This window comes from Hesperophylax consimilis, chromosome 25, assembly GCF_061612785.1.
Source record: "Hesperophylax consimilis isolate HC1 chromosome 25, BYU_Hcon_1.0, whole genome shotgun sequence".
In the NCBI taxonomy this organism is placed as follows: domain Eukaryota; kingdom Metazoa; phylum Arthropoda; class Insecta; order Trichoptera; family Limnephilidae; genus Hesperophylax; species Hesperophylax consimilis.
This window is the reverse complement of record NC_142860.1, coordinates 28,803,963-28,820,404: the sequence shown is the minus strand read 5'-3', so window position 1 is coordinate 28,820,404 and position 16,442 is coordinate 28,803,963. Positions and strand designations below refer to the sequence as shown.

The window sequence follows — 16,442 nt, the reverse complement described above, 5'->3', positions numbered from 1 at the left end:
TAAGTTTTAGTATCTTAAAATTAATTTGGTGTTAAAGGAAGGGGAGAGGAAGTTGAAAATAGGAAGAGGATAGGAGATGCTGCCGATACATTCCATACTCTCATATTAATAATCGATCGTACGCATTACTTCATATCGATATTTCTTTAGGTTATTACCGAAAATGTCAATGCTGTAAAATTTTGTATTATATTGTGCACATATACGAGGAATTGGGGAATTTTTTCAAATGTTTGTTCTACAAGAGGGTAGATAAAATAAATCAGATTGCCCGGTTGATATACACGGAATATGAAGATTTATTAAATTGGTAAGTTCTGGTCAGAGTCGAGTCCAGACCATTATTTAGGATTTTAAATAATAAGATTTGATCAAAAATTAGACGTCGTGTTTGGAGGGAGTTAAAATTATGAAAATTAATGGATTCGGTATAATTTGAGGAGTGTAAGTTTAGTTTATAATTTATGTGTTTAAAAAAATTTTTTTGAATTCTTTCTATTCTTTTGATATGGGCTTGGTATAAAGGAGTCCAGATCGGTGTACAGTGTTCCAAGTGCGGGCGAATATATGAGGTGTAAAGGGAATATAGAGTGTTTATGTTGTGGAAGGGTTTTGCTATGCGAATTATAAATCCCAGCATTTTATTGGCTTTGTTAATGATGTCATCAGTGTGTTGGATAAAGTTTAATTTAACATCCAGTGTTACCCCAAGGTCCCTGATATATTTTACTTCATTGGTGTGTGTGCCGTTTAGTGTGTATACAAAAGATATTTTATTTTTATTACGTGTAAATGTTAATTTATTGCATTTTGCAATGTTAATGACAAGTTTGTTAAATTCGCAATAGACAAAGAGACGATTGATATTATGCCAACTCTGCAAAAATGTTTTGAGCTATCAAGTTCAAATTTATAGAACTTAAATGGGATGGGAACCTATGGGATAAATGGTGAAATCTAGGTGTAATAAATTGACTTTAAACCGCAGTAAGCACTTTCATAAGTTTCCATATTAATATTTGGAAGAACAGTATTAATTAAATAATATGTTAAATGTATGATAATAGTATGACACCAATCGCTCCAGTGATGCGTCTATAGATGATTATTAGATGGAAAATATCATTGTCAATTTCATGATGCCAGAGATCACCGTTTCCAAGTTTTTTTACTGTTTCGGACAGGCAAACAGATAGTAAATACTTATCTCTTGTTTGATTTTTTTGTGTTTTCTAATGCATCTGATAGAAAAATATCACAAAAGTGCGCTATGTAAATAAATTATTTTTATAATGTTGTGCATTTCTAAATATCACAATAATCTTTTAATGATAAGTTTTTTAATCTTCTTTTAGGTCATGGTTCGTGCGATCACTCCATCTGCTCATGTCACGAGGGTTGGACTGGCAAAGCTTGCGATAGGCAAACATGTCCAGGTATTAATATTTTATCTATAAATCATATGACTTTTAGCTGTATTCAAAATTCATTTTTAAGGCATTCTGTTAGATTGATTAACACTGATATAAGTAAGTAAGTAAAATAACAATAAGTCTCCGTCAGTACAGGATGTTCAAGTAGTCGAACCGATCGACAAACAGAATTACCTACCGTCTAAAGCCCTCCGCGATTCTGATAAATTCCACAACATCTTAAATGAAATTAGATTAGAACGACATGCCAACTATAGGAGCAGACAACTTGCGATTGGTTCCTGGAATGCTCGATCCCTTAACAACAAACTAGAGGTGGTGGACGATATTTTCAGAGACCAAAAACTCCATATCCTTACTGTCACAGAAACTTGGCACGAGAACAGTGATTCGTACTCAATTAAGAGACTCCGAGCTTTAGGGTATGTGGTTCTTGAAGAAGCCCGACCTAGTAGGGACCTACCATCAAACAATATCTCACACGTGAATCACGGGGGTGTCGCGATAATAGCCCGACCAGGATTACGGCTAAACAAAGTAGCTCTCGGTACATTTAACACGTTTGAGTATATTGGATGCAGGGTTTCTTCTTCAGGAACGTCGTTCATGTTGTGCACCCTTTATAGGCCCGGATCGAAACAAATCTCAGTCGAATTTTATAATGAGTTTTCACAGTTTTTGGAAGTTTCAGTCGGACTCTCCGACACACTCATTATTACAGGTGACATTAATATTCGTCTCGAGCGCGTGACATCACCAAACACTGTTAAATTCTTAGATCTATTAGCCAGCTTTGGATGCCACCAATGGGTCGACGTCCCAACTCATGATGCTGGTGGTACATTAGATGTACTAATTTCAAAGAACAGTGATCCACCGCTTTCAGCAGATATTCGTGATATAGGACTGTCAGACCATCGGCTCGTTTGCACTGATATTGATTTTAACCCGCCTAAAGTACCATATAAAACAATTGTATCAAGGGAATGGCGTAAATTTTGCTTTAGCGATTTTCTGGAAGAGTTACAGACCTCTCTCTTATGTACACCCAATGTTTGGGAAACAAAGACCCCTACCGAACTTGTCAAGACATATAATAAAACACTTTCATGTCTGTTAGATAAATATGCCCCGACATCATCAAAAACACGGAAAGTTCGAAATTCTGACGGCTGGTTTGACGATGAATGTCGAAACCAGAAGAGACTTATGCGGAAATTAGAGAGGACCTATAGGAAAAACTCTTCTGTAACTACAAGAGACGAGTGGATCCTTTCTCAAAAACAGTATACGTGTAAAATTAATTCCAAAAGATCAGACTATTGGAAAGACAAGATTAACTCTGAGCGAACCGACCCTCGACGTCTTTGGAACTCAATAAAGACAGTAATTTCCGAAGTCACTGTTCCAACGAAAATAGATATTACCCCGGAAGCTTTCTCAAGTTTTTTTCGGGAAAAAATTGAATCCATTCGTGCTTCCGCATCTCACGCCCCTCCGCCAATATTCACTTTAAATTCTAAAGGAATTTTGTCTTCCTTCAAACCCACAACGCTGGAAGAAGTAATAAAAATTATTTCAAGCTCGCCTAATAAACAGTGCAGTCTTGATCCCATACCGACATGGTTATTAAAACAATGTTCTACTGTTTTAGCTCCATTCCTAGTTCACGTTTTTAATAAATCACTTAGCACGGGTGACTTTCCTGAACCACTCAAGTCAGCTGTAGTTACACCAATCCTGAAAAATTCAAAACTAGACCCCGATAACTTAGGTAATTATCGGCCCGTTTCAAACTTACCATTTATTTCAAAAATCCTGGAGAAAATTGCTGCCGCACAAATAACCAGTCACTTGAATTCAAATAAATTATTCGCAAAACGTCAATCTGCGTACAGAAAGTTCCACTCAACTGAAACCGGACTACTTCGTATGCTATCAGACATAACTCTGGCCGTAGAGTCAGGTAAGTTATCACTTATCTCACTCCTAGACATGAGTGCAGCGTTTGACACGATTGATCATGAATTCCTCATTAGGAGATTAGAGGAAACATTTGGTTTGAATTCCGACATAAAAAATTGGCTGGTATCCTATTTATCCAATCGCTTACAAGCCGTGAGGGTTGGAAATAAATTGTCCAACTTCGCAACACTATCTTCAGGGGTACCCCAGGGATCCGTTTTGGGTCCACTTCTCTTCATCCTTTTTACAAATGATGTCGCCAAAATAATCGAGTCATTTGATCTCTTGTCTCACTGCTACGCTGACGATCAGCAAGTTTATTTTTACTGCGCTCCAAATGATATCAATAGTCTCAAAATCCGTATAACTGAATGTCTAGAAGCAATAACTCGTTGGATGTCTTCAAACAAGCTGAAGCTCAATCCATCTAAGACTGAGTTTCTCTGGGTAGCCACAAACAAACGTCAACATTTCATAGACAATTCACCTATTACTATTTCCGGCAGCGATATCATCCCAAAAACAACAGTCAAACTTCTCGGTGTCAATTTAGATTCAGACTTTTCGTTTAAAAGTCAAATAAATAGGACTGTAAGCACCGGTTTTTTTCACCTAAGACAACTCAAGTCTGTCCGAAGAAACCTTCCTTCAGAAGCAACAAAACTACTTATCAACTCTTACGTAGTCTCACGTCTCGATTACTGCAACGGCATTTATGCCAGCCTTCCAAAATATCAAATTGACAAACTTCAATCAGTGTTTAATGCAGCAGCACGGCTCATAACCGGGGTTTCAAAATATTCGCACATTTCAGAACACCTTCGTAACCTTCACTGGCTCAAGTGCCCTGAAAGAATCCAGTACAAACTGTGCTGGATGGTGTTTAAATCCATCAATGAAATGGCCCCACCCTACATCTCTGAACTATGCTTCCCGGAAAACACTGGTCTGAGGCAGTCAACGCTTAGATCAGCAACATCAGCAGCTGTAGGCAGACTGATAGAACCTATGCGCAAGCCAAATACTAAGTTTGGTGATCGCGCTTTCGGAGTATCTGGGCCGAAGGCTTGGAATAAACTCCCTCAGGAACTAAGATCCATAACAAGTCCAACAGAATTCAGGTCTAAATTAAAAACTTACCTTTTTAAGCTGTCGTATCCTTAAATTAAATATACCAATCCTAAGAGAAAGTCCAGTTATATTCAATTTTTCAATTAAGTCCTAAATCCTGTATCTAAATTTCGCCAATAAACAATTAGATAATGTTAATTAAGTGTTAATCTCAAGTGACCTATCAGGTAAGTATTGAACTGTATATTTTCTCCATAAATAGTTAAGTAATAACATAGACCACTGTACAAATTTATTATCTGTTTGTACAGCGCCCTTGAGGTGTTTTTACACAAAAACGGTGCTATACAAGTCATCCAAGTATTATTATTATTATTATTATTAAGTACCGTAAAACGGTGTGATTAATCAATTTTCAGCTTTGAAACTAAATCCCTTTTTTAAGGAAATCATTTGTGTGGGAAAATTTTATATTATATTTGTTGTACATGTTTAAACTGGTGACCAGATAACTCATCAAAATGACAATTCAACACACCTATAAAAGTGCTTTAACTCTTTGCACGCGGCCTTATCAACTGTTGTTACGGCAAAAAGTCTATACTTACACGCGGCTGTATCAACAGTTGATACGGAAACTTTGACGGCCGATATTCCAGCGCTCTTTCGTCATAAATGTATTTCTTGCTCACTTGGACGTTCGTAGAACTATCACGATGCTGACATCTACAAGAATTTCTCAAAAATAAAATTGTATTTCATAAAAAAAGATCGATAATCAAGTGCGCCTCTTCGCGCCTTTTAGTCCTTTAGTTTAAATTTTTGTCAACGGATGGCATTAGTACTAGTATGTCATTCACAACTTTTCATAACTAAAAATGATAAGTGATCATGGTGTCCCACTTGTGTCTATCACCTAAGTACACACACGCCGAGTGAATGGCGGGACCACATTCAAAAGATACGGTACGTCTTTGTATGAAATTTTATGTTTTTGTTTTTATAAACATCTAAGAGTGTTGACACACGAGGATTTGTTTTCATATTGTGGAGAATAATCTGTTCTGTCTATATAGTCCAATAAATCATGCCAGAATTTGACATTTAATTGCGTGCATAGGTATTTGATAATATGTACCGTGTACGGGTATAGATAAAACGGAGCAAATTAACGCATTCAAAAGGTTAAAGTTATCAAAAATGGAGAAACAAAAACTAGGTTAAATTGGTTACATATGTAACTATTTTTCCTAGTTTTTTTTTCATCACTTTTCATAACTTTATAGCACTTTTTATAGGTGTGTTGAATTGTCATTTTGATGAGTTATCATGGAAGCGTTTAAACTACCTGTCGAAATATATATATGTGTACATATGTGGAGCCAAAAAAAAATGTTGATCAAAGTCACCCGTCGGGGTAGGGCGACTTTGATATACCATTTTTTATAAACTTATTACAATGACACGCCAATCCAAAAAGAATTTGTAAAAAAAATGTGAGTTTGAGTATTTAAATATATCGGTAAACACCATTATACTTTTCAATATAAATTACACAAAACTGTAATAATCGTTGAGGAATTTATAAAATATACTAACAATTTGCTCTGTCTGAAAATATCTAAAAAAACAACGAAAACAGATAATTAGACCTTATTTTCGAAGCGTCACTGTATCCACGTCGCCCGAATGATGAGAAGCTGTAAAAAATCATTAAAAAGAAGCAAGTGATAGCGATAATTATAGAGATATCTGCGGTGATCAAAGTCACCCCCCCCCCTCCCCCCATTGGCCGTCTTCCCTATGAAATAGCTCTCACAATGACAACGAAATGAAATTATTTATTTATGTTCTGTGTTCCAGGAAATTGTTCAGCGGCCAGTGATCAGGGGACGTGCCAGCGCTCCGCAGCTGGTGTGGAGGCCTGCGCCTGCTCCCCGGGGTACGGGGGACACGACTGCTCGCAGCCAACCAAATACGGTAATTAAAACAAGCAAAGCAACAATCAATTATTTTCTAAACTATATTTTTCCTGTGATTTTCTGGTATTTTTTTTATTTATTTAGACATACACAGTAGATACAATTGATAAAGTAGGTATATTAAACTTTATATAGTTAAAGTACATATTACATTTATTTCCCAACAATGTCTTAGTAATTTCATCTGGGATATTTAGGTGTTTTGAAGGGGAGCCATGTCGCCACCCGGTTGGACAGCGTTGTGAGGCGGGTTAAGGTGGGGGCTGTTGGAAGGGATTTATTATTTTGGGTCTTTAATAGGCCCGGATTATATAAAGGACGATAACAGATGCTGGTAGCTCGTTCCACGTACGAGCCGTCTTACACAATAACGAACTGAAAAAGCAGCTCAAAATCAACTGTAAACTTGTTGGTGTTCTGCTTAGTTATTCGTGTTATTATTATATATATTATTTCATGCACGTGCACCGATGCACCAGGAGCAATGCTGCTAGCTTCTTAGAGCAAGATCCATTAATATACCTGTAGAACAGACTTAGCATGCTCACTTTGCGGCTGTGCATTTAATTGCATCTGTTAATAATGGATTGTTCAGGCGGACCGAATACTTCTTTTATCTTCAGTAATGAATGTAGGTATGAGAAAATATGAACAAAAAAGTAATATTTATTTTTTTGCTTATGGTTTTGGCAGCTGTGAATAGCCACAGAATGGAATCCAGTTGAAAATGCCGTACTGTCTTTAAAATTAATTAAAAAAAATTAAAGGGATATTGCAACATTTTGTGCTAAAAATTGCTAAAAGTTAACATAACATCAATTTTGTTGTAAAATACCACCGCTTTTCCCGTAAACTCTACACTTTCAACCTATTAGTGCCCAGAAAATATCAACATTTTGTTAATTGTAAATTGGTTGGATTCATTTATGTACGAGTAACCTGAGTGCAGATAGAGTGTTCCCTTTTATGAACAATTGTATATTTAACAGGTAGTTGAATGTTCCAGGAGTGTGGGAAGAGGTAGAGACCCAGGACACAAGGAACGGAACGGCTTCTCACGGAGCTGTGGTTTGGAGAGACTCTTTGTACATTGTGGCCGGGGAGGGCTACGGCAGGTCACACCTCATGTACACTTACGACTTCAACGGTAACTCTATTTAAGCATTATATATCTGTAAACCACAGGGTTATCAAATCATGACCAACATATTGATCTGTAAAAGGTACCAGCTTACTCTTGGGAGACCTTGTTTGGAAGTAGTGAGGTTCTGTGAATCAAAATAATCATTATTCGTGTCTTTGAAGTTAGCGACGGACGGATTTGGTATATATGTCATTGTCCAGTCATTTTGTCACCTAAACTGGGGTTACCTTGCAACAAATGGGATAGTTTTGATTTTTTGCTATGTTGTACATGACGGAACCCTAATGATAAATCCAAGTTTTCAATTTGTTAAATATCCAAAAAACAATGATAACCGCTAAAATCGCTAAAAATGGCAAAATACCTGTTATTTTGAACAGCTGTATCTCGGTCACTATTAACCGGTTGGTGGTGATCAGGTTTTGTAAATCACACAGACCATCAGGGAATAATTAATTCCCTATAAAATAAAAAAATTGATTGCAAAAATTCACTCTGCAGGCGGCGTAACAATATGTATCAGTCACCCAAATACATAAAAACAGAGGACTTAACGAAGATATCATCCGTTTTAAGATGGGCTCCAAATCCTTTCCTCCAGGTTGTTCTCCAAATTTGGCAGCGGTCGACAATCAGAACCATAAAACTATCATTTGCACCATGAAAGAACAATCTGTCACAACTAGCTCTCAAGAGAGTAGAATTTTGAATAATCCTAATTAGCACATTGTAATTCAAAAATAACTTTTTTTGCGACAAAAATCTTTAAAATCGTAAATCATGGTACGAAGATGACCAAAACAGGACTAGCGAAGCCATCTCTTGTCAAACAATATCATTCAAAATAAATCCTGCTGCTTGAATGCACAGATAACTGAAATTCATTTACACTCCCCCTGCAGAGCTAAATCTATGCGAGAATGACCAGAGATGTCTATAGTATCCACTATTTTCAATTTTAAGTTAAAAAGTCTACCGCTTCTCCACCGGTTCTGTGCCATATATATATATATATATTTTTTTTTTATATTAACTCCACACAGGAGGCCCTGAAGAAAATAATTTCCCTCAGGGCCTATGTCATCTTTGGGGATGCTGTGTGGAGGGTCTTTTTGTGGAGAGGAAGGAGTGAACATGGGTCTTAAAGAGTCCCATGTTGTAGGAGGGAGGAAACACAGAGGCCGGCAGTTCGTTCCACAGCCGAGCTGTTGAACCTAAAAACGAATCGTAGAAGCGACCCGTTCTCATGTGACAAATGTCAACCGTGTACAAATGTTGGGCGCGCGTTTGGCGTGTATCCCGACTACGCACCGGTGCCGAAGGGATCAATGACGCTAGTTCCTCAGATGAACTATATATGAACTACACCAGTAATAATTGAGCTTGCCTTTTAAAGGCAGCTTCATTGAAGCTAAAAATGTCAATATCCGAATTGATTCTGTTCAACAGCAAGATTGCTCTCCCCGCAGGCATGACCTGCAGGCAAGTTAGTCACGCAGGCTGGCCATACAAGCGCGTTTACTCGCCCTTCTTTATGCTTTAGTTGCTTGGTTATATCATGTTATTTAAAATATGGAACACATCTATATGGATGACCTAGAAATATTTTAATATACGACAGTGATCTAATTTTTTGCTAAAAAATTCACAGCCATACACAGATCGTTCTCATCTTAAATTGTAGCAAATTTAGTCTATTTTAAAAAGTATTATGTACCTTTGCCTAAAAATTAGTCCTACTGGGTCAAAATTGGTAAAAACTGAAATGAGGTGAAAAAATTGTACTGTTTTTTTTTTGATATTTGACAAAGATCCGGATTTCTGCCGAGGTCGAAAACTTGGATTTTTCATTAGTCCTCCGTCATGTACAACCTAGCAAACTATGTATCCCATTGATGCAAGGTAGAATGTATAAAAATACTCAACTCAAATGTGATTTTAATTGAAATATGACTTGTGAGGTCAGTGTGTTCCAGTTTGAAGTACACATTTTTTTTGTGGAAAGACATTACTGGGGTAACAAATAACCTGACTATATTTGATTTCTCCCGACTTGCATCATTAAAGGTGGAAAATGTTGCTTTTACAATGATGGATGACTTAGTTAGCAGAGGATTCAACACGCAACGCCTGTGACCACTATGCTTTAGACCAGTGGTTCCAAACCTTTTTATCACCGTCGACCGGTCAACGTTTGATAATTTTACCGCAGCCCGCTGAGGGGGGATGTTGATTGTTTATATTGTTTTGTTTTAGTAATTTTATTTAAACATGCCTTCAAAATAAAATATAGTTACACCAAAAAATGTAGTAAATGCCGGAATAATATTTTGGCTTAGGGGCCGTTCAAGTATTATGTAAGCACTATAGGGGGGCAGGGGGTCTTTGCTTTGCTTATTTTTGATGACATGGGGGGTGGGGGGGTCGAGTTAGTGATTACGTCAGCACTGCTCAGCAGTAGTTATTTTTTTTTTACACATTTGCAACCTATACATTATCTATGTTTGAACACCGAATATATATTCGGGGATTCCCACAAATAATTAATACATTTAGGTACTCGTTTAAAAAACACCAATTTTTACGTAAGCATGGGAGGGGGGGGGGGGTAAGAACTTTGCTTACTTTTGGTGACAAGGGGGAAGGGGGGGTAAATAATTGTAATAAATCTGCTTACGTAATACTTGAACGGCCCCTTATCCCTCACTATACATTTACGAATTTAATAAAATAATTATAAACATAATAACTCTCGTCGGTCTCAATAGAAGTATTTAGTATGTCACGTATTGTCGATAAAATGATTCCACTTGCATTTGGGTAAACAGAATACAAGAGCGGTGACTCACGTCGCTGTGTCTCACTTGAGCTCTTTACGTTACATATGCGAGTGCGCAAGATGGAAGCCCAGTCGTGTTTTTTACTTCAAAGGTATTGTGTCAGCGGAAACTTGGCATGAAAGGGTTCTCAACTGAATAATTATTTTTATTTGGAAGCAATAACCATTACCATTTAATCCAGGGACCGGTACCGGTCCTCGGCCCGGGGTTTTGGGACCACTGCTTTAGACCAATTGTATACTAATCGTTCTGTTATTTCTTGTGGAAATTGGTTTATCAGCATATGATATAGTATAATTATTATGTGTTCCAGGAGGTGTTTGGGAAATGGCGCACCCATCCAACCCATCGGGGGCCCCTCTGGCTCGCTACGGGGGCAGTGCCGTGCTACACGGAGACAAGATCTTCTACTACGGGGGCGTGGTGGCGCACCATCAGTCGCCCCAGCAGAGACACCACACCAGGTAGCGCGCACACTTACCCTAGATTAGTTATCAGTTAGGGAAATGGCGCACCCATCCAACCCGTCGGGGGCCCCTCTGGCTCGCTACGGGGGCAGTGCCGTGCTACACGGAGACAAGATCTTCTACTACGGGGGTGTGGTGGCGCACCATCAGTCGCCCCGGCAGAGACACCACACCAGGTAGCGCGCACACTTACCCTAGATTAGTTATCAGTTAGGGAAATGGCATACCCGTCTTACCCATTATTTTTATCTTACTGCACTAATGAATAGATAATACTAATACTTAATTTATCCATATCTGATATTGCAATTTGGTTCCAGGCACGTGCCAACTTCACACTTCCGTGACTCGGCAGGGCATGTTAGTCACGCCCTGCCACAAGATGCGCCCCGTGACGCTGAGTGGGGACACACAGCCGTCACCAGCGAGCTGTGGGCCTTCGACATCAGCGCCAACTCCTGGGAGAACATCACCGTGAGGAGTGACCCCTGCAACAGGACTGTAGCCATGTGTGGTGAGTTACTCGAGATAGAACCTGCCCGGTAATTTGAATCAGCCGTTGGCGATAGTAAGCTAACTCTCATACTGGCTGTGAATCTTTGTTTATGTCTGTGCAGCGATGCAAGTTGTATCGTATTGTGTTATGTTGTACTGTGCTCCTCGAGAGCATCTGAACATAGGTTTCCAAGTGATGAACAAGAAAAATGTGAATAGTGCTATAAAATCTATAAATGTAAACCGATAAGAAATTCACCTCTGGGATCCATTCCAACTGTAAATACAGTCTAATTTGAGCAAAACCATATTCACCTCTGGAATCTATTCTAACTGTAAATACAGTCTAATTTAAGCAAAACCATATTCACCACATCTGGAATCTATTCTAACTGTAAATACAGTCTAATTTAAGCAAAACCATATTCACCACATCTGGAATCTATTCAAACTGTAAATACAGTCTAATTTAAGCAAAACCATATTCACCACATCTGGAATCTATTCTAACTGTAAATACAGTCTAATTTAAGCAAAACCATATTCACCCCTAGAATCGATTCTGACCGTAAATACAGTCTAATTTGAACAAAAGGATATTTTAAAAGAATTATAAAAATAAAAAAAGCATAAGAACATCAATTTCAAAACATGAGTAACCTCAATTTTCAACTTTCTGGCTCTGCTAAAATCGTCTAAAATTTGTTACTTCCATTGTACGCCGCCAATCTCAAATTAAACTACAAAACTTATTTATCATATTATTCTGTTTAAAGTATGTGTAGACACATACATCCATAGGATAGTAGTAAAATAATCTGAAATCTAGTTTCCTTTCCGCAATTACTTGCGCATTTCTATATATCAATTCATTTTTTGATAACTCCTTGACACTCCAACCACCACATATCCTTAAAACAATATATTTTAAACTGTTGCAAATGAGCCCCTACCACACCTGCGCCATCTGCTTTGAGCATTCCGGATTGCCTGCTCAAATGCCTGATTGATGTTTCTGAATGATTATCTCAGACCAGCTCTGGTCGTAAAACCAACTACTAATAATTATTGTTTGATCAGGTCCCCTCAGTACAGCGGGACATACGGCCACCGTGGTGACAGTCCCGGAGTCTCCCACGCACAGGAAGCTGGTCAAAAAGATGATAGTCATATTCGGACACTCTCCACAGTTTGGATACCTCAACACAGTGCAGGTTAGTATTACTTAACCCTTTATACAAAATAATTCTCAGGCGATGCTCCAGACTTTCATTTATTTAATTGCCGGGGCTTTGCTCTTAGAATTCCTAGATTCTGTGGCATCGAGGAATTGAACCCAGGACCTCAGCCTTGCCGGGGCTTTGCTCTTAGAATTCCTAGATTCTGTGGCATCGAGGAATTGAACCCAGGACCTCAGCCTTGCCGGGGCTTTGCTCTTAGAATTCCTAGATTCTGTGGCATCGAGGAATTGAACCCAGGACCTCAGCCTTGCCGGGGCTTTGCTCTTAGAATTCCTAGATTCTGTGGCATCGAGGAATTGAACCCAGGACCTCAGCCTTGCCGGGGCTTTGCTCTTAGAATTCCTAGATTCTGTGGCATCGAGGAATTGAACCCAGGACCTCAGCCTTGCCGGGGCTTTGCTCTTAGAATTCCTAGATTCTGTGGCATCGAGGAATTGAACCCAGGACCTCAGCCTTGCCGGGGCTTTGCTCTTAGAATTCCTAGATTCTGTGGCATCGAGGAATTGAACCCAGGACCTCAGCCTTGCCGGGGCTTTGCTCTTAGAATTCCTAGATTCTGTGGCATCGAGGAATTGAACCCAGGACCTCAGCCTTGCCGGGGCTTTGCTCTTAGAATTCCTAGATTCTGTGGCATCGAGGAATTGAACCCAGGACCTCAGCCTTGCCGGGGCTTTGCTCTTAGAATTCCTAGATTCTGTGGCATCGTGGAATTGAACCCAGGACCTCAGCCTTGCCGGGGCTTTGCTCTTAGAATTCCTAGATTCTGTGGCATCGAGGAATTGAACCCAGGACCTCAGCCTTGCCGGGGCTTTGCTCTTAGAATTCCTAGATTCTGTGGCATCGAGGAATTGAACCCAGGACCTCAGCCTTGCCGGGGCTTTGCTCTTAGAATTCCTAGATTCTGTGGCATCGAGGAATTGAACCCAGGACCTGCCTTGCCAGGGCTTTGTTCTTACAATTCCTAGATTCTGTGGCATTGAGAAATTGAACCCAGGACCTCAGCCTTGCCGGGGCTTTGCTCTTAGAATTCCTAGATTCTGTGGCATCGAGGAATTGAACCCAGGACCTGCCTTGCCAGGGCTTTGTTCTTACAATTCCTAGATTCTGTGGTATTGAGAAATTGAACCCAGGACCTCAGCCTTGCCGGGGCTTTGCTCTTGCAATTTTTATTATTTCGACATTTGTCCCAGATAACCACCTATTTTCGACTCGACAGCGGTTTGTCAAATTTTCCCTTTTAATAAAATTTTTCAAAGGTTTTTCAAAAGTGAAAGCACTTCAGAAACTTCTTCAGATTCCCTGAACAATTTAATCAAATTAATTTATTCACAATGGTGTGTTACTTTATCTCACCGTTCTCATTTTAAAGGCTTTTCCTCTGGTTATGTCCTCAGGAGTACAACTTTGGTACCCGCGAGTGGGCGCTGGTGCAGACGCGAGGCTATCCGGCCAAGGGAGGCTACGGACACTCGGCCGCTCTGGACCTTCTGACCGACAAGATCTACGTCTACGGAGGCATCGTATCCGAGTCCGAAAGCAATCAGGTAGGCCCTCTTTACTCTCTGGCTATTACATCAACACATGATGTACATTGAAACATAGATGGAGTGGTGTAGAATAAAAATGGCTGATTTATTTCTGTTTTTCAATGAATCAACCTCTGTTGGCTTACAAAATAGTGATAGTATTGTTTGTTCTTAGGTTCTGAGTTCCAATCTGTACAGTTACGACCCTGCCACGAGAATATGGACCCTACTAGCCCATGCCCCAAGTGCCAGGTTCCTGCACTCTGCCAACTTTGTCACGCCAGGTTAGTAACAAGCATATCTTTTAAAAAATATAATCAAAACAGCGTGGCTGTACATCGGAGAAATCTACTTACGCTTTGTATTTAATGACTTGTTTGTTCCCAGGTATGATGATAGTCTTTGGAGGCAACACCCACAACGACACATCACACAGTTTTGGAGCCAAGTGTTACTCCAATGAGCTGCTGGCCTACGATGTGCTGTGTGACTCCTGGCACCATCTCTTCATACCACACCACCTCAGAGAGAGTAAGTCTTCATCATTCCTAACTCATCTCTGTTCCTGTTCAAGTGGGCGTACTTGTTAGTCCGACAGATTGTTTGTTGGGCGCACAAGGGTGAAGCAGAGCAAAGACAATGTCAACCAGTGATTACCTAACCCCATGAGGATGCTGGAGAGATCCATAGGAGCAGTGGTGACTTCAGAGGCAGAAAGTGGCAAGAATGGGGTCTATGAACTTTTAATACCTGATTTTCTAGTTTGCTGGTTTCAATAAATTGATTTTCGACTTTGTACGATCTTAAAATCAGTATTACATGTTAATTGTCGAAAGACTATGACATTACACGCTTATCGGCTGGCCACAAATATCAACATTTTGAAGGCTTGTTAAAACAACTAACAACAGCTCACCTAAGCATACTTTAATTAATATGATATGTTTGTAAATAACATGAAATTTCATTACAGGAGACAACCTCATTGGTTAGTCTGGGTATTTTACCATTTAGTTGAAAATTCCCCAACAATATTCCCCGTTCGGGATATTCCTGGGAATTTACTCACTACAAATAAGTTTATAAAAACTTCCAAGTGGTTCTGTAAGACAGGTGGCCCAAACCTGGTGATTTGTTTGTTCCTGGCTACTCTTCAGTTTAAGTGACTGAATAGACCAACTAAATATATGTAAATAAATTAATGAATTTTGGTCTGTTCCAGACGTGGCCAGATACGGCCACAGTGGAACCGTGTTTGAGGGGAACCTGTACATATACGGGGGCTTCTCAGGGCAGCTGCGCCAGGACCTGTTGCGCCTGTCTCCGGGGGACTGCCACGGCCGCCCCACGCAGGCCACCTGCCTCACCGCGCACTCCACACTCAAATGCCTGTGGGACGCCAACAGGGGCTACTGTTACAACGTGAGTATTCTCTACATCCACTGTTTGTATATATGACATGTGTGCACTGCGGAGGCTTAGCTCACTTGTCACACCAGCTGCGATACTAATGATTGTGTTTGATTTCAACAGGTGACGGAGGTGCCAAGAGACTTCCTAAGAGTTCAAGATTCCGACTTTGAGCAGAGCTACATCAAGTGCCCGGAAGAAAGCAGAGACCGAATCACTCAAAGGATGCTCTCACATAAAGGTTATCTACTCATATTTCAATTCAATGTCGTTTCTTACTTAACCTGTTAACCGGGAATTCCGTTTTGAATTACGCAGCATATAACGGGCGCAAACTCTTTCACTTAGAGGATGTAATTTCATATTATTATTTTTTTAAATTTATGCTTAAAATAAATGAAAAGACTATGAAATAAATATTTTTTCGTTTATTTATATATAACGCACAAAGGAAAATACAAAATTACATTGAAATAGAAAAGAATACCAACAAAAAAATTCTAACATCAAAAAAATTAGACATGTATGGATGACATGACCTTTGTTGCTCGGAAATATAGGTCCCGCCCGTTCCAGGGTGCAACATATATTTCAAGAACGTATTCATATGTCCTTCCCGTACCCGATACTGTTTACGTTTGACGTATTTAAACGTCCCGCACAGTTAACAGGTTAAACACAAAGATGACACTGTCCAGCAGTTAGCTGATTTCTAAATTAGCATTTAATTATTTGTGTAAGCTCTAGTTTTGAGATATGTATTACAATCTTCTGATCGAGCTTTGTGTGTTATGGTGGCAGGACTATTTTTGCTCTCTCAGCCAAGTTGGAGAAAGGGGAGAAATCTAGCCTTAAAATTATAAATTTG

General features: G+C 39.4%; 1 protein-coding gene across 1 annotated transcript in view; it reads left to right on the top strand.

Moving 5' to 3' along the window:
- The window catches only part of dsd (attractin-like protein dsd), a 54,168-nt gene that overhangs the window by 19,466 nt on the left and 18,260 nt on the right, over nucleotides 1-16,442 (top strand). Inside the window, exons 4-15 of the mRNA XM_089646733.1 lie at nucleotides 1,356-1,436; nucleotides 6,333-6,449; nucleotides 7,458-7,598; nucleotides 10,749-10,899; nucleotides 10,938-11,078; nucleotides 11,223-11,416; nucleotides 12,478-12,611; nucleotides 14,033-14,182; nucleotides 14,340-14,448; nucleotides 14,552-14,695; nucleotides 15,387-15,586; nucleotides 15,698-15,815. Of these exons, the coding sequence (XP_089502859.1) occupies nucleotides 1,356-1,436; nucleotides 6,333-6,449; nucleotides 7,458-7,598; nucleotides 10,749-10,899; nucleotides 10,938-11,078; nucleotides 11,223-11,416; nucleotides 12,478-12,611; nucleotides 14,033-14,182; nucleotides 14,340-14,448; nucleotides 14,552-14,695; nucleotides 15,387-15,586; nucleotides 15,698-15,815 (1,680 nt within the window). The remainder of the gene's footprint in view (nucleotides 1-1,355; nucleotides 1,437-6,332; nucleotides 6,450-7,457; nucleotides 7,599-10,748; nucleotides 10,900-10,937; nucleotides 11,079-11,222; nucleotides 11,417-12,477; nucleotides 12,612-14,032; nucleotides 14,183-14,339; nucleotides 14,449-14,551; nucleotides 14,696-15,386; nucleotides 15,587-15,697; nucleotides 15,816-16,442) is intronic.